This window comes from Ammodytes marinus, assembly GCF_949987685.1.
Source record: "Ammodytes marinus genome assembly, chromosome: 7".
Lineage (NCBI taxonomy): Eukaryota > Metazoa > Chordata > Actinopteri > Uranoscopiformes > Ammodytidae > Ammodytes > Ammodytes marinus.
This window is the reverse complement of record NC_137211.1, coordinates 21243856-21260767: the sequence shown is the minus strand read 5'-3', so window position 1 is coordinate 21260767 and position 16912 is coordinate 21243856. Positions and strand designations below refer to the sequence as shown.

Here is a 16912-nt window from a genome sequence, read left to right as displayed (position 1 = left end):
TTGTATGGCTACTATAGCAGGCTGTTTTACCAATAACTAAATACAATGTCTTTTCCCCTTGAAATGATTAAATACATTTATGCAAAGGTCAAAGACAGTGCATGCCGTAGTTATGCATGGCCGCATGCAGAGCCGCAGAGCAGCACACACACCAGCTGATAGAGAAACGCTTTGAGACACATGTGAACATTTATTTACCGCAAATTGCAAAGTTTTGACCATGGGAAGAGGTGCATTTACCTTGATCAGATTTTTAACTTCTAAAAAAAAAAAAAAAAAAAATTTTTTTTTTTTTTTTTTTTTTACAAGTCGGTCAACCTATCAGGCGAGCTACTGAAAACCCGCCCGCGAGCTACCGGTAGCTCGCGATCGACCTGTTGGAGACCCCTGCTCTATACGTTTTAATTTTATGTGCTGATTCAATGTAGCCTGGCATTCCCAGACCTGCCACTAGGCGCTGGCAAATGAAATTTGCTGCGCCTGTTGGTCTGGAAACTCTCCGTTGAAGCTTTTTCAAAAAGACCAGAAATCTGGGCTCACGTTTCAATTGGTTCTATCTAATATGGGCGCGCCAGAGCCCTTTGTATGGTACTCTGGGGAGGACGTAATCGGATGACGACAGTGACGTGCATGCGACGTCGAAGCCGTGATAGTAAACATCAAAGATGGCTGCGGATATGTTGTGTGAGTTTGAGACTGCTTTGGCCTCGACCCTTTACGATTTGGAAGACGGCACTCAAATATTTCATTAGCAAGTAAGTGGAATGTTCTGTTTTGCCGACCGACCATGGCAAACGTTTAATTTAACAGTTTAACAGCTGTTCGCTAAACTAACGGGGCTTATGTCACCTTGTGCATCGCTCTGATTGGTTGTAGTGCTATCCAACTGCGTGCAGTGGCATTTGAAATGCACGAGTAGGAGCCGCCCCTTGAGATGGAAATTACTATTGATTGTGGCCAGACCCTCTATCGTTCAAGATATCAGGGTCTGGATTTCCAGGCTAGATTTAATGGGTTGTTTGGGAAAAATGTCTTAATAACATTGTTAAGGTCTGCTCAAATATCACTGGAGTACAGTTACAAGGCCTCAGCTCTCTCTGGAAGAGTGGTCCAGAAAGCTGAAAAAATATCACACGTCAATGCACTTTCAAGCGATGTCTTAGTTGCCAATGCCGTTATCAATCAATCAATCAATCAATCAATCAATCAATCAATCAATCAATCAATCAATCAATCAATCAATCAAACTTTATTTATATAGCACTTTTCATACAATCAAATGTAACACAAAGTGCTTAATACAAACCCCCTCCCCCTCGCCCAACCCCCTCCCAGAGATATGCATACATGCAAAAACAATACCCCCTCCCACCCATCCATACCCCAAAATAAGAAATTCATTAAAAACAGGAAGGAAACTGCGCTAGACCTGCATTATATGTAGATGCACGGAAAACCAATCATTATGCCAATCCCTTCATGCCCTCAGCTATTAGGCTACTAAACGCAAAGCATTGATCAGTGCCCTTGTTATCACTAGCATGTTGATGTTGTTGATTTTGATGTTTGATTTCTGTAATGTGTCACTGTATGTATTTATTTATATAGGCCTACTGTATATGGATGGGAAGGACTATAAACATGAATTGCCCCTTTGGGATTAATAAAGTACTTGAAATCTAAATCTAACATTTATGGGAGTGTGTGTGTGTGTGTGTGCCATTGTTCTACCTGTAGACGGGATCGGGGTGCTGATGGTGCGGGGGATGGGCTCCCGCGGTAGTTCCTTTGGACGGGGAGGTCCAGGCTAGTCTGTGGCTTCAGACAGCTGAGGTTGAAGGAAGGCGTGCGACCTGTAACAATAAGCAGGGAATTGTCAAGGAACTAGCAAGGATGCATGACTGTAACCTGGTGTGAAGGAATTCAGCATTTGCATGGCTGAATAAGTCCACTAGGGGGCCTCAGGGCAAACATTAGTCATCACTATGAACCCCTTGCTTGTGGAAATTAAATGCCATGACTACAATCCCATGCATACAGAAGGCCTATGTGATTTGCGAAAATTTCTGAGCAAGTCTTCATCAGAATATCCTACAGGCCAAGGTTTCAAGGTTAACACTAAAACACAACATTCAAGTGATTATAAAACAAACCAAGGAAAAGTATAACATTTTCATAATTATATGGAAGCCAAGAGCTGCAAGGCTAATATGTATTTTTTATATTCTGTTATCTTCTGATAAGGGGATAACAAAGTGATTGTTTCACTCATTACATAAAATAGGCCTATTAGGTGCCATTAATTCATGATCACAAGATAATTCACTCATTATCCCGAGATAATTTAGCCTGGCACCGCCCGCCTACCTACTTCCGCTCAATTTTTATTTCACTACAGTAGTCAGTCTGGGGCTGCGGTATATTCATGGATTCCTTCTCCAGCCAGACTTTTGGCGGTCCAATCAGCGAACAGAGCGAGTGGCTGAGAACGATGACGTTGAAGTTGCGCGCCAGTTTCAGTTGAATGCTGCGTTCCTTTATACTCGGAACTCGGAGATTTCCGACTTGGTAGTTCCGAGTTCCAACCTGTCTGTGTTCCAGTGCATCTGCTCGCGAAAGTATGGACGCCTACAACCTTTCTCATCCAAATAACTAAACGTTAGGCTCTAGCAAGTTACCGTTGCCAGATACCGGTAGATCCATAGACTACAATATGTAGTGAAGTCTGAAATTTCCGAGTTCCCAGTACAACTGGAACGCACCGCCAGAAGCCGGCTCATGACATACGTCACGACCAAGCATTATGCGATTGGTTGGCTGATCCAGAGTGGCACTGGGCAGATCCAATAGTTTTAAACTTCAATAGACACCTGCCTCCAAGTGAGTGAACGTTTGCCAATAGAGCAGTTCCAGACCTTCTGTAATCTGTACAAATGAAATGAAGTAAGATGGTCTGGTTGGACCAGGCTAAAGATAATTCACATAAGAAGAAACAACCTTTTGTTGTGATGATTATCTTGTGATCTTCAGACAACGGCCTATAATATTATACGTCATCAGTGGAAATGAGCTTTGTGATTGTGGCAGCTCTAGGCTTCCATATTTATTTGAAAACCTGGAATCATACAATTTTTTGGTGTTTTTCTTGGACAAATGACTTTGAAGTTTCAGATACATTTTCTGTACATACATGTGCAGTGTACATTTAAATGAGCAACATTTTCCCTGATAAAGGATAAAGGAGAAAAAGAAAAGAAAATGTCTGTTTCTCACCTCTCGGTAAGGAAGGAAGTAGCCGTCTCCTGACAAACTGTTGGCCTCCGTTCTCACTCCCAGCGTAGCCGTTCCCATTGTAAGTGCCGACAGTGCTGCCATTGTCAATGCATATACTTCCATTACCGTTGTTGCTGTAGACACTGCCGTTGCCATCATATTCGCTCCCATTATATCCATTTGTGGCGTAGGGAGTGGGGCTTTCGGCAATACTCCCTCCATTCATGCTGGTGCCGTTATAACCATTGCCAATGTAGCCATTGCCGTTGGGAGTGGCATAGGGAATCTCTGCAATGCTGTTGCCGTTTTCTATGGTCTGCCCTGTCTCAGTTGGTACAAGAGAAACAGGTTCTGGATACGTGTACCTATACGATACATAACAAGAGTTTTAGCATGGATTAATAATTTAAATTAAGGAGGTATTTGCTTTCCAGCGGAGAGTTTTATGAGAATATCAACACAGCTCTCATGCCTGTCCATCAACATATAAAGCAGGAACCAGGAAACAGTTAGCCTAGCATAGCATAAAGGCTGAACACAGAGGGAAAAATCTAGCCAGGCTATTTTAAATGATTAAAGTTTCCTCCTACCACTACCAGCACCTCTAAAGAATGCTAGTAAACATGCATTATCTTGTTTGTTTAAGCTGTAAAAAAAAGAAGAAAAACAGAAGTGTAAAAATGATCGCTGGCTCCAGCTTCATATTTAATGGACAGAGATCAAAGTGGCATCAATCTTTTCATCTAACTCTCATTTGCAAGAAAGAAAACAAGTCATGTTATTCATTGATAAAAAATGATGTGTTGTCTTACGTTTCTTGCCATGCTAGATTTGTGGTTTGGGCTTCCACTTCCCCGCTATAAACCTGCTCAGCTTCTACGGTTGTAGCCACTGCAACGGGTTCTGCAACTGCAACGGGTTCTGCAACTGCAACAGTTTCCACAACTGGTTCCACGATTGCAACTGGTTCCACGATTGCAACTGGTTCCACGATTGCAACTGGTTCCACGATTGCAACTGGTTCTACGATTGCAACTGGTTCTTCAACAACTGCCACTGCAACTTGTTCCACCACTGCAACCTCCCCTCCACCAGCTATCTCTGGCTGAGGAGTAGGAGGCGGCAGCAACTCATTGATGGAGTCCATCCTGAACAGGTGAGAAAAAAGCAGTTAAGGAAAGAAAAAAATCACTACAAAATTTAGAAAAAATAAAATCACAGCACTATGAGAAACACACCTGATGGGCAGGGGGTCAGACTTCACCGGCTGTTCCGTGACAACAGTGACGCCTGCGAGCTCTGATCCCGGTCTCTGGTGCTCCTCCATACCCATCACTTGCTCTGTGATCACCTCCTCTACTTCTGCCCTGGGCTCCGGTTCTATGAACACGCTTGTCTGATCTACCAGCATGTCTATGGGCGGCATGGGCGTGTTGTTCACTGACGTTCCCGCTTCACTGAATGTTTCATCGCCCGTCATCTCTCCTTCAACACCCTCCTCATCCTCCAGGTCGTAGGCCATCGCCAGACGCATCTCTGGAGCCAGGTCCTGCAGCGTCCGCAGCCCGGCCTGGTACACACACACACACACACACACACACACACACACACACACACACACACACACACACACACACACACACACACACACACACACACACACACACACACACACACACACACACACACACACACACACACACACACACACACACACACACACACACACACACACACACACACACACACACACACACACACACACACACACACACACACACACACACACACACACACACACACACGTGCTTCTTGTAAAGGTTGTACATTATGCAATCCAATTGTGTCTAGCAAATATCCATAATGGAGCAACATAGTTAAAGGCACAAAACACAAACATTTGTTTAGCCCATTTGTTTCTTGATTTGGATGTTTCAGCATCACTGTGCAAAATGATATATGTTAGTTTGATGCTACAAGGCAGATTTTACACCTATTTCTCCTTGAATCTAAGTTTAGCATGTATGTATGAGAATGGAAATTTACTTCAATTACACAAATGTGGTTTGGGAAGTTGGAATTAAACTTTTGGACTTTTGCAGTACTATTTGCATATTCATAGATTCTGTATTGGTTGATGTGGTGAAAGTAATAGATTTTTTAACAGGGTAATTGAACTATCTGCTCAGTACTATTGCATTGCATCAAATATGTCTGGATAGGAATCTTTACAATGAAAAGCGCAATTTTAGTCACCTGCAGGGAAGCAGCCTTGTCCTTCCTTTTGGATTTCCTCTCCCTCTCTTTTCTCTTGCGGAACTTTTTAAAGTAGTCCTGAATCAAGAAGCTGGCATAAAACTTCCCACAAGTCACCTCATCCCCTGAGAAGGAAAAAATGAATGGTAAGTGATGAAAAATATTTTCCAAAGTGGGCATGTTACTTTCACAGACAACTGAGGGGCTGTGTAGGACAAAACATTTAATTTCAATATTTTTAGGGATTTCTGTTTTTACAATTAATTTATCATGTAAATTTGTGTAGCACCTCTAGGGGGAGGAATGACTTCATCAATGAGCTTGGGCTTGGTGCGCTTCCAGAGTTTCTTAATGATGATCTTCAGTTCTTCATTCTGCTGGTCGATGGCGCCTGAGGGAGGCAAAAGCAACAAATCCTTTAAGCGAAGCAGCCTACTACAGTAACTAGTCTCAAACAAGTACATTTAGCATGCATGTCTTTCTGTCCGTGTAAGAGGTCTTACCTTCAGTCTTTATCTTTAGTGAGGTTCGCACCAGAGCAAACAGAGTGGCACTGAAGGTCACCGTACCATCGCTGTGCAGTGGGACGTTCATATCAACCAGTCTCTGAGAGGACCAGAAGAAGAGGCAGAATGAATCTATCTATCTATCTATCTATCTATCTATCTATCTATCTATCTATCTATCTATCTATCTATCTATCTATCTATCTATCTATCTATCTATCTATCTATCTATCATAATCCCAGTATCAAGCGTGAAGCACTCAATTAGGGTTGACTTGTTAATTTTTTTAATCTTTCTGTCCAATTTTATTTCTTTTTTTTCTCGCATGTTTTACATAAACAAAATCAGATTCAAATGCATTTATTTAAAACAGGGGGAGTGCATTTTGATGAACATTTACATGTCAATATGCAAGGTTGTAGCCAGTGGCAAATTTCCATTTTTAGTCCCTATGGCAGGTTGATGTTAAATACACAAGTTAAACACAACACAATCTAAACTTAACTCATAAAAAACCTAAACTTACCTTGCAAGCAACGCGATGAGGACACAGTTTTCCAAAACCAAGAGGTGGCTGAATCCTCCGCAGCATTGTAACGACATCAATGTGCTTAATACGACCTCTGCAAGGGGCAGAAGAACACAAAGCAACGCATTAATGGCATTAACTCCCTGATAAAGAAGATTGTGGAAATGAACAGAGGAGCTCAGCAGAAGTATCCAAAAGAGAAATGAGACTTACGTAGCCTCTGGATCGTATTCAGACCAAACTCTCTTGAACTCGTCAAGGTGGTGGGTACCCAGCACGGTCCAGTCACGTGTCAGGTACTCAAAGTTGTCCATGATGACAGCAATGAACAAGTTGATAATCTTAATAAAGAAAAGGACAGAAACATAACTACTTGTGATTTGACAACAACATTTGATAACAAAATAAACAGTATTTAGGCGACTGAAGTAGTCAGAATAGATTACTGTTTTTGGAAATGAACAATATCTATTAGTGTGTAATTGTTTTGCTTGCGGTTTATCAGAGCTGTCTTTCCCAATGGTATGTATACATACAATCATATGAAAAAGTTTGGGAACCCCTCTCAGCCGGCATTATAATTGACTCTGCTTTCACAAAAAAAATATAAAAGTGGTATGTCTTTAATTTACCAGGAACAGTTAAGTACTGGGATGTTTTCCAAACAAAGATTTTTTGAAAAGCAGTATTTGGTTGTATGAAATAAAATAAAATGTGAAAAACTGGCTGTGCAAAAATATGGGTACCCTTGTGGTTTTGTTGATTTTAATGCCTGTAACAGCATGTAAAACTGATGAATTTAAACACAACGTTGGTTGGATTATGTTGTTAAGCCTTGAACCTCAGAAATGTCTGTTTAATCATGAGAAAATGTATTTTAGGTGCCTAAATGCAAGTTGCACTTCTCTTTGACTCTCTGCTGAAGTGAGACAGAATGGGATCATCAAAACTGCTCCCAAAAGATCTTAAAAACAAAGATTATCCATTATCATGGTTTAGGGGAAGGCTACAAGAAGCTTTCCCAAAGGTTTCAATTGTCAATTTCTACTGTAAGGAACGTTGTCAGGGAATGGAAGGACACAGGCACAGTTGCAGTTAAACCCAGGTCTAGCAGACCAAGAAAAGTACAAGAGCGGCATATGCGGCGGATTGTGAGAATGGTTGCACACAACCCACAGATCACCTCCAAAGACCTGCAAGAACATCTGGCTGCAGATTGTGTATCTGTACATCGTTCAACAAATCAGTGCAATTTGCACCAAAACATCTGTATGGCCAGGTGATGAGAAGGAAGCCCTTTCTGCACCCACGCCACAGATACAGTTGCATGGAGTATGCAAAAGCTCATTTAGACAAGCCAGATTCATATTGGAAGAAAATGCTTTGGACTGATGAGACAAAAATTAAGTTATTTGGTCTTTATAAAAGCAGATGTTTTGGTGCAAATTGCGCTGAATTGTTGAACGATGTACAGATACACAATCTGCAGCCAGATGTTCTTGCAGGTCTTTGGAGGTGATCTGTGGGTTGTGTGCAACCATTCTCACAATCCTCCACCTATGCCGCTCCTGTTTTTTTCTTGGTCTGCCATGCCTGGGTTTAACTGCCACTGTGCCTGTGTCCTTCCATTTCCTGACAACGTTCCCTACAGTCGAAATTGACAATTGAAACCTTTGGGAAAGCTTCTTGTAGCCTTCCCCTAAACCATGACAATGAACAATCTTTGTTTTTCAGATCTTTTGGGAGCTGTTTTGATGATCCCATTCTGTCTCACTTCAGCAGAGAGTCAAAGAGAAGTGCAACTTGCATTTAGGCACCTAAAATACATTTTCTCATGATTAAACAGACATTTCTATGAGGTTCAAGGCTTAACAACATAATCCAACCAACTTTGTGTTTAAAGTCATCAGTTTTACATGCTGTTACAGGCATTAAAATCAACAAAACCACAAGGGTACCCACATTTTTGCACAGCCAGTTTTTCCCATTTTATTTTATTTCATACAACCAAATACTGCTTTTCAAAAAAATCTTTGTTTGGAAAACATCCCAGTACTTAGCTGTTCCTGGTAAATTAAAGACATACCACTTTTATATTTTTTTTGTGAAAGCAGAGTCAATTATAATGCCGGCTGAGAGGGGTTCCCAAACTTTTTCATATGACTGTATCAATCCATGCACTTCTGGAAAAAGTGGTCCGGGTCTATTTTAGCCAGCAGGGGGAGGGGTCTCTGGAGATAGTCAAAGACCACACACACAGACTGATGTCAGCTGTCCACAAGAGAAACCACAGATAGGAATGCAAAACTCTGAGTCAGAGCTTAGATTTAGAATATGATCTAAACTGGAATGTCAATGGTTGTCATCAGTGACATTTAAAGTATATTGAGCTTTTCAAAATAAGGAAACAATGAATCTTTTTCTTGTTGAAACCAACTTTTTAAAATTGATGTGGCACCATAAAGAAGAACACTTTATTATTAGATGGATGTTGATTTAAAGCAGGCAATCTGTGATAGGCAACAATGTACAGTATTTTCCCTTAATTTTCTAAGAGGAAAGCCACCTTCGTTTAAAGTCTTAAAAATAGCAAAGAGGTCGTTGAAATGTCACCAAAATGTTTGCACCCTTTTAAATGAAGATTTTGTGACTTTGGCTGTCGCTGTCTGGATTAACAAAATACTCCGATGTGGGAGTTCTCTGACGAGCTGGGAATTGGAGAAGACGGGGGGGGGGGGGGGGGGGGGGGTGTAATACTATCCCTAGCAAGCTTATTGCGTCTAACTTTGATCCCAATTGACCTGACAGCCTGTAAAACACAAGTCTGAATTAATTATAGCTAAATTCAATTCAGAGAGTCAGGAGATTGTATTGAGTTGTATCAAAGGAGGGGAAGTGTTACACTACAAATAATCTACGTAGGGAGTGGTGATTAAAAAAATAAAACAGACACCAAGGATCCTTAATCCTCCTGGGCTTGGCTCACCAGGTAAGCACAGAGCATGAAGAAGCTGATGAAGTAGATGTAGGATAAGTTGCTGCCGCAGCTGTACTCTTCCCCAGGCTCAGTGTCGGACTCTGGGTCACAGAGTCTCCCGGGCAGCGCTGCCAACATAATCTCCTGCCACTGCTCTCCAGTAGCACACCTACAGGGACACACAGACAGGGCCGCCTTTTCATTTGACTTTTATCTACACACTTTAAATCTTGTTTTTATTCATTGTTTTTGTAATGCTTTTCACTAGACAGAGATGAAATGGGGCAGAGAGTGGAATGACATGCACAGAACGACCACTGGCCGGTTTGGAACCCGCGGTCTGCCCTAACCACTACACCACTTGCACCCCCTTAAATCTTGTTTTAAAGGAGGAGAATTAAATCATTTGGTTGGTTATTTGGAAAGATGAAATAATGTGTCATAGCAAACAGCAGAAATGCAGGTGAGGTTTGAGGTGTTGTAAGATCTTTGACAACATTCTTAGTATTGGTTTCTTTCTGGCTAAAATGGCCTACCTGAAAAGCACCAGGCATGCCATGAAAAAAGTCTGAAAGTTGCAGTTTCTGTTGATTTGGGTTTCTTCATCAATGGCAATTTTCCCAAATGTCTGAAAGGAGAACAGTGCACATGGTAAAGAACAAACACCTGCAACCAGAGGATCAATACAACCGATAAGAAAAAACGTTGCGAAGTAGGGGCTGATTGTCTTATATGGTTGATTCACTTTTGATTGTCACAAATTAGTTAATTGATTCATTTTAGTTGGGCAAAAGTAAACCATTAAGAGGGACTCACCTGCATGCCAATCACAGCATAGATGAAAAAGATCATGGCAATGAGCGCGCCAACGTAAGGGAGGGCCTGAGCAGAGAAAAGTCAAGAGCACGATCACAATTCGCGAAAAAAATAAAAATAAAAATCTAATCGAACAGTAGAGGAGTTTATACATAAGTGCCATGACAACATATTGTAGTCTACCCATTGCGTTAAGTGAAAAATCACAAAGTACAGACCTGAAGCGACTTGACGAATGTCCAAAGGAGGGTTCGAATGCCTTCTCCTTTGCTGAGCAGTTTCACCAACCTCAAGACTCGGAATAAACGGAAGAACGTGATGGACACTTTGCCACTCTCTCCTTTACCACCGCCCTAAAATATGTGTTGAGACAAAAACAAGGTGATTAGATATACAGTATATGTCACAGAGCTGAATCCAAAGACACATGTTGTGCAGTGGCTGTGTTGGGCTCTCACCTCGCCACCATGGTTGGCGCTTCCCTGCCGGTTTCAGTCAGAAAAAGAGAATATTAAAAGGTAATCAGGATCAGAGTAAACTGTCAGTCGAGGAAATATTTCTATGCATGATTATTTGGATTTTATCTATTTGGTAAACGATTCAATAATGGTTTCTGAAATATTTATCTCAACACTGCTGGGAATACAACTTAAAAACAATAATAGTGGAATCAACCTTCAAATATCCACCATGTGTAGGACCTGACCTCAGTGTCGTTAATGGAAGCTATACTGCTTCAATTCCAAAGGGCTCTTTTTCAAAATCTTTACTGTTAAGTAAAATTATAAGTATTGTGGAAAAATTGTTGTTGCTAATGGTAAAGTTGTCATTGCTTAAATTTTATTATTGATGACATTGTGGCAATAGTATTTTTTCCCCTTTTGCCTAGAGGAGACGGAAAGGTAACCGAACTTCAAATTTTTCACTGTAAACCTTTGATATTGAGTTCCCGGCTTCAGATATTTTTTCAATCAAACTCACTGGTTTTACAGAGTTTAATTCTGTAGTAGTACTTTTTGGAAAACAGAAAATCTACATTCCCAGCATGCTGGAATTTTATAACATTTGTGTAATTTGTTCAAAAGAAACAAGTTTTTTTAAGTTCCCTAATTGATTTTTTTTTTCATAGCAGGAGAGTATGGGGCCCTGAAAGTCCCTACATGTGGTATTTTGTTAACAAGTTATCATCTTGTGGGATTTCAGGCTGATGACAATCCTATTTCTATGTGGAAGAGCCCCAAGAATTTAAATGCGTGACATTTCTTGGGAAGCTTAGTTGAGATCTCTTTTATATGGTGGCTGTGTGTGTCAAGAGTGTCACATTGGAATTTATAGTACATTTTTTGTGCGTTAAGGGGCTCCATTGAAAAGAGCCATGGAGGAAAATGAGGTAGTATTTTTTGTGTGTGTGAACAAACTTACACTTAATTCAGAGACAGCAATATCCAACACGCTCCCCACGACAATCAGAGCGTCAAATGAATTCCAGGGATCAATAAAGTAGTGCTGCAAAGAGTAGAATGAGCAAATAGACAGTCAAAAAGCGACACTTACGGCTGTCATAAATGGTATTTTCAAAGGTAAAAGAGAGAAACCTCACATGAGCCCGCAGAGCCAATAACTTGATAATCATCTCTACAGTGAAAACCGCAGTGAAGATCAGGTTGAGGAGATCCATGATGCCAGTGAAGGTTTTGGACTGCTCGTAATGCTGCGAGGGAAGCAGCGACACACTGCGTCACATCACACACAGACTGAAACAATTGGTTGATATTTCTTTATCTGATGAGAAAGAATCTGATGAACTAATACCTGAACAGCCAGTGTGAGGGTGTTTCCCAGAATCAGTGCAAACATGATGTATTCAAACTGGCTAGAGTTGATAATTTTCCAAAATTTGAGCTGAGACGGATTTTTAGGAATGTAAATCTTTATGGGTTGTGCTTTCAGTGTGTAGTACACACACTGGCGCTGGACAGGGAGAGAAGAAGAGAGCGTTATTCAACATTATTCACATAAATAATGATTATAATGTTTTAAGAATATAATCTTTAAATAATATATAAAGTTAAGTTAAAGTGGCTACGAGGAACTTTCCGTTTGGGTTCATTTTAGCAGCCCCTTTGGACCAAGCTGCCAGCTGTAGTTCCTGGGTGAGTGTACCTTGACAAAGTTATTAATAATAACTACCTGTATATAAAAATAGCATTCTTTTCACTGATGATCTCGCTTGCTGTAACATATAATTTATGAGATGATCTGAGAAAAAATTTCTGTTTCAGAAAAATTCAAAGTTCCTCATAGCACCTTTAAGTTAGGTTAAGTTGGTATAATATTACGTTTAGGGAAAAAACTGACTTGATTTTTGTTGAGTTCACAGTTTTTGAATTCCAGCTCCCCTTGCTCTCGAAATGTGATAATGACAAAACCCACAAAGATGTTCATCATGAAGAAGGCGATGATGATGATGTAAATGATGAAAAAGACGGAGATTTCCACCCGGTAGTTGTAAATGGGCCCTCGGTTTATGGCGTTGGCATCCACAGCCCGGTAAAGGAGCCTTTATGCACAAAAACACATGGTGAGAACACATTTTTCTATCAGACTGACTTAAATAATATAAAGTTAAAGTTATTTTTTTCTTGTTGTCAAATATATCACATGAAAAAAACAAAAGCAAAAAAGCTATTCAAACCAACCATGAGCCACAAATAAGTAACTTGTTCCTTAATTACGATATGCATTATTATGAACATGGGCATTGTAGTTTATTTTGAGTGGATCTCACATATAGTACCAAAAATTAGTGTTAATCCGCAGCTGAAAATAGTCCACAACAAAAAGACTATTCAAACCTACGGTGCCTGGCTCTTTCCGGGAATATCTTTTTTTTTTTTTACTATATCAGTGATTCTTGAGAACTGGGACAAAAGGCTGTCTTCCATATGTAACTGCTGTTATGTTTAAAACTAAAACTATTTCAATCTTTCATATGCAATAAAACCTATTAAAAATGTACTTTAATGATTAAAAATAGCTTTTTTCATAAAAAGCAACACTAAATAATCTCTCATATCAATAAAAACAGTACAACACATTCATGTTTTATAAGGATTTTAAGTGGTGGGACCACTTTACTGTAAGTCAACACCGTCAGACATTTCATTATGTAAAATTTTATAAAATCAGGCGAAATAAGGGGCAGCTGTCACTTTGAAGGACCTCTTGTCAAATTCTACCTCTGCAGAGTACATTAGAGTCAGACAGACTCTGATAAGTGTTGTAGTTTTAGAATATTTTACAATCCAAATCTTTAAAGTCCTGCGTCACAACCATGACACGTCAACACCGACTTACAATTTCTGAAGAAGTTATTTGAAATTTTTTGATAATTTTATTTCCTTGAAGTAGGGGAGAACGGGGTAATTTGTCACACGGGTTGGTTGTCACAATCGTTATATCTCGGAACCAGAAGGCGCTGTCTGTGAAATTTTGATATGTAAATATCCAGAATTGGGATCAAAGGTCACCTACATAGTCTTCCTTGGAGTTAGACTGCTGAATTTGAGGTGAGAGGACTGTTTGTGTTTTTCATGTCAAATTGAAAATATTTAGCTCCTCAGTATTTTTCTTCTAGGCTTTTACACAATGGGTTTATAACAAAACACTTGTTACCCGTACAAAGTGTAAAGGGTAAACTATAGTTTAGATTGTGGTTAGCAAGCTAATTAGTTGTCAGATGGTTGTTGGCCTTGATGCTAGCAAGAAATTCAAGTTGGGGTTGGTCGTCAAATTTTTTGGGGGGTTGGTTGTCACATGTTATCTCAAGGCTGCAGCCAGAAAAGGAACCCAATAACGAAATAAATTGTCAAGCTGTATCCTCACTGACACCCCAGAGATGGAAAGAATAGAGCAGGAAAAGGCAGCTAGCAAGCAAAAGAAAAAAGGGCAACAAAATAAAAACAACCCAGTGCATCCCAAACTAGACCAGCTGCCAAGGCTACAGAACGTTATGTAGGCCTATTTGTCAACTTGACAATGCAATTAAACTTTCAAATTTAGTTCTACTTTCTTGCCTTCTTTTTAAGATTATTCCCATTAACCCATTGATGACTATGGCAATCTAGGATGCGTGTCCTTAATGCCTGAGGGTTTTCTGAAAAAATAGTACGAATTGTCAAGTCTACCAAAACCTTAATATCTAAGCCTGTGTAGCACATAGAAACATGAAATAAAATACATTTAAAAGTTAAGGTTCACAGGTTTTATTTAAACATGCTCCCTTAGCGCTTACAAACCAACAAATATTTCTAAAAATCGTCAAAATTAGATGAATTAGAAAATTATTAAATATTGTTAATAAATAGATGCAATGTGTTGTGTGATTTTCATCAGTAGTCTATAGTAGACCTTGATTCTGAGCACCAAACGCCACTAACTGTTCTGTCGCCGACATAGCTGGCGTATTTTTTTTATTATTTTGTTTTATTTTTTTATTTTTTTGATTGACATGATTTTCGACAAACCACACAACTTTTGGGTGGTCACGTGGTCTTAAAAAAATCAACAAAACCCACCTCATGTGTATTTGAACCAATGACAGTGCATTCTATGCTGGGAATGCCATGAAAATTAGATAAAGTAATAATGCTGCGCGACGCAGCATCAGGCAGGAGAGTCAATGTGGCATCGCGCAGCAGCCGTCATCAATGGGTTAAGATTACATTGTGACAAACAACCCCATAGTGTTTGACAACCGACCCCTTGATGGGGTTGGTTGTCACAATGTGTAAAGGTGTCTTTGATGATTAATTTCTTCTTTATTACAATACGATAGAAAAAGTGAGGGGTACACATTTCAAGCCAACACCTTAAGCTTCAATTTAATATAGGAATGACTATTGAAAGATGTTTAGGTGATAAGCAATTCTCACTAGAGTAAAAAGTGTGCCTACTTACCCCGTTCTCCCCTAGTTCATACTAGCACCTAACATCAACCAAAAAACCAAATGGCTACTAGATAAATTCCATTTGTTATGTTTAAGAAACGTTAAATATGTCAACACCGTCAGACAGGAAATCTGACGGAGTTGACATCTGACGGTGGTGATAGGCCAATGACGGTAAAAAAAACAAAAGCTGGGAGGTTGTGTCAAAGCTTAGCTCAGTAGCTTAGTATATGTTGGATACATACATGTAATTTAATTTGCCGAAACATAGGGTTTGTATTTTTTCAACATTGCACCCTGTTTTGTCCCACTTCTCAAGAATCACTGATATATTACTGATGTACATCTTCAGTATAATATGAGATAGGCGAAGGAATTCAAAGTACAAGACATACTAACACATTCTTGGTTTTGATCATTTCATGGGATTTGTAAACAGAATATAAGATTAAGTAATCACAGCCTTATCCTTTTCATTAAAAACAAAGTGTTTAGTTACTACTCACTGTGGCCAGCCTTCAAATGTTGACACAGTGAATAAAGCCAGCATGCCCTGCAGCACATTGTCAAAGTTGAAATCACTGTTTTCCCAAACCCTATCCTTCACCATCGGGTGGTTCATATCACCATCTTTAAAGACCACAAACGTTCCCCTAAAATGAATAAAATACAAATGTTATATGGCAGGGACAGCATGATAAGACACTATCAAGTTATGTACACTGTGTATAGAGACATTAAGAAAGGAGAACTGACTTGCACTCATCAGGAGTGTTTTTGGCTTCGTCAGTGCAGCTATAAAATCGGCCCTGTAACATTAAACACAGGAAAGTTACGAGACGTGGACATTTTATTAGGCTCAGTTGTACAATCTAACACAGAATGCCATAATATGACATCTATCTTTACAAAGCTCCTCATGTTCAGTTTTTGGTGACATCGTTTGAAATGTGTATATTTACTTCTTTGTTTATAATTGAGGTCATATTTGAAGTGGAGTCAGCGATTCTAGAGAAAGCTTGCTGCCAAAATCACTTTTGTCAAAAAAGGTAAATATCTCCTCACGATCCGCTACCTTTCCACTCTGTGTATGCGTTGAAATAAAATCCAGTGTTAATACACAGCCAAGGCTCTGTAAACGGGCATGATGCTACCTACTTTACATACCAGTTGACTGAGCATAGGCCGTGTATAACACCAGATTTTCTTTTCAGAGCACACAAACTGCTTACAGGTAAGCTGATCGTGAGGCGTTATCCACAAAAGCTGACTACTACACCTTTAATGGCAGTGTTGTACTGTACAATGCAATACTGAGAGGTGTGCCTCAAAGTGGTATTCAAAAGGCTGGAGGCATGAACCCATACCTTGAAGAGCTGCACTCCAATACAGGCAAACATGAACTGAAGGAGTGTTGTGACGACTAGGATGTTGCCGATGGTCTTGATAGCCACAAACACACACTGCACCACGTTCTGTGAACACACAAACCACAAAAGATGTGTTAGGTTTACAAAGCAACAAACTATACTTGATATACAGTACATATACAAACCAAATATACACTGACTGAATACAAAAATAGCAACACCTGCAATTAATACT

General features: G+C 39.8%; 1 protein-coding gene across 1 annotated transcript in view; it reads right to left on the bottom strand.

The window, feature by feature from the left end:
- Window positions 1–16912, bottom strand: part of cacna1fa (calcium channel, voltage-dependent, L type, alpha 1F subunit a) — a 33565-nt gene that overhangs the window by 2374 nt on the left and 14279 nt on the right. Inside the window, exons 24-43 of the mRNA XM_080030727.1 lie at window positions 16675–16782; window positions 16064–16116; window positions 15814–15960; window positions 12717–12918; window positions 12171–12329; window positions 11959–12069; window positions 11781–11864; window positions 10577–10711; window positions 10359–10424; window positions 10079–10170; window positions 9552–9711; window positions 6779–6906; window positions 6563–6659; window positions 6033–6135; window positions 5819–5920; window positions 5530–5654; window positions 4512–4843; window positions 4086–4421; window positions 3274–3638; window positions 1732–1853 (exon numbers count right to left, since the gene is read on the bottom strand). Of these exons, the coding sequence (XP_079886853.1) occupies window positions 1732–1853; window positions 3274–3638; window positions 4086–4421; window positions 4512–4843; window positions 5530–5654; window positions 5819–5920; window positions 6033–6135; window positions 6563–6659; window positions 6779–6906; window positions 9552–9711; window positions 10079–10170; window positions 10359–10424; window positions 10577–10711; window positions 11781–11864; window positions 11959–12069; window positions 12171–12329; window positions 12717–12918; window positions 15814–15960; window positions 16064–16116; window positions 16675–16782 (3027 nt within the window). The remainder of the gene's footprint in view (window positions 1–1731; window positions 1854–3273; window positions 3639–4085; window positions 4422–4511; window positions 4844–5529; window positions 5655–5818; window positions 5921–6032; window positions 6136–6562; window positions 6660–6778; window positions 6907–9551; window positions 9712–10078; window positions 10171–10358; window positions 10425–10576; window positions 10712–11780; window positions 11865–11958; window positions 12070–12170; window positions 12330–12716; window positions 12919–15813; window positions 15961–16063; window positions 16117–16674; window positions 16783–16912) is intronic.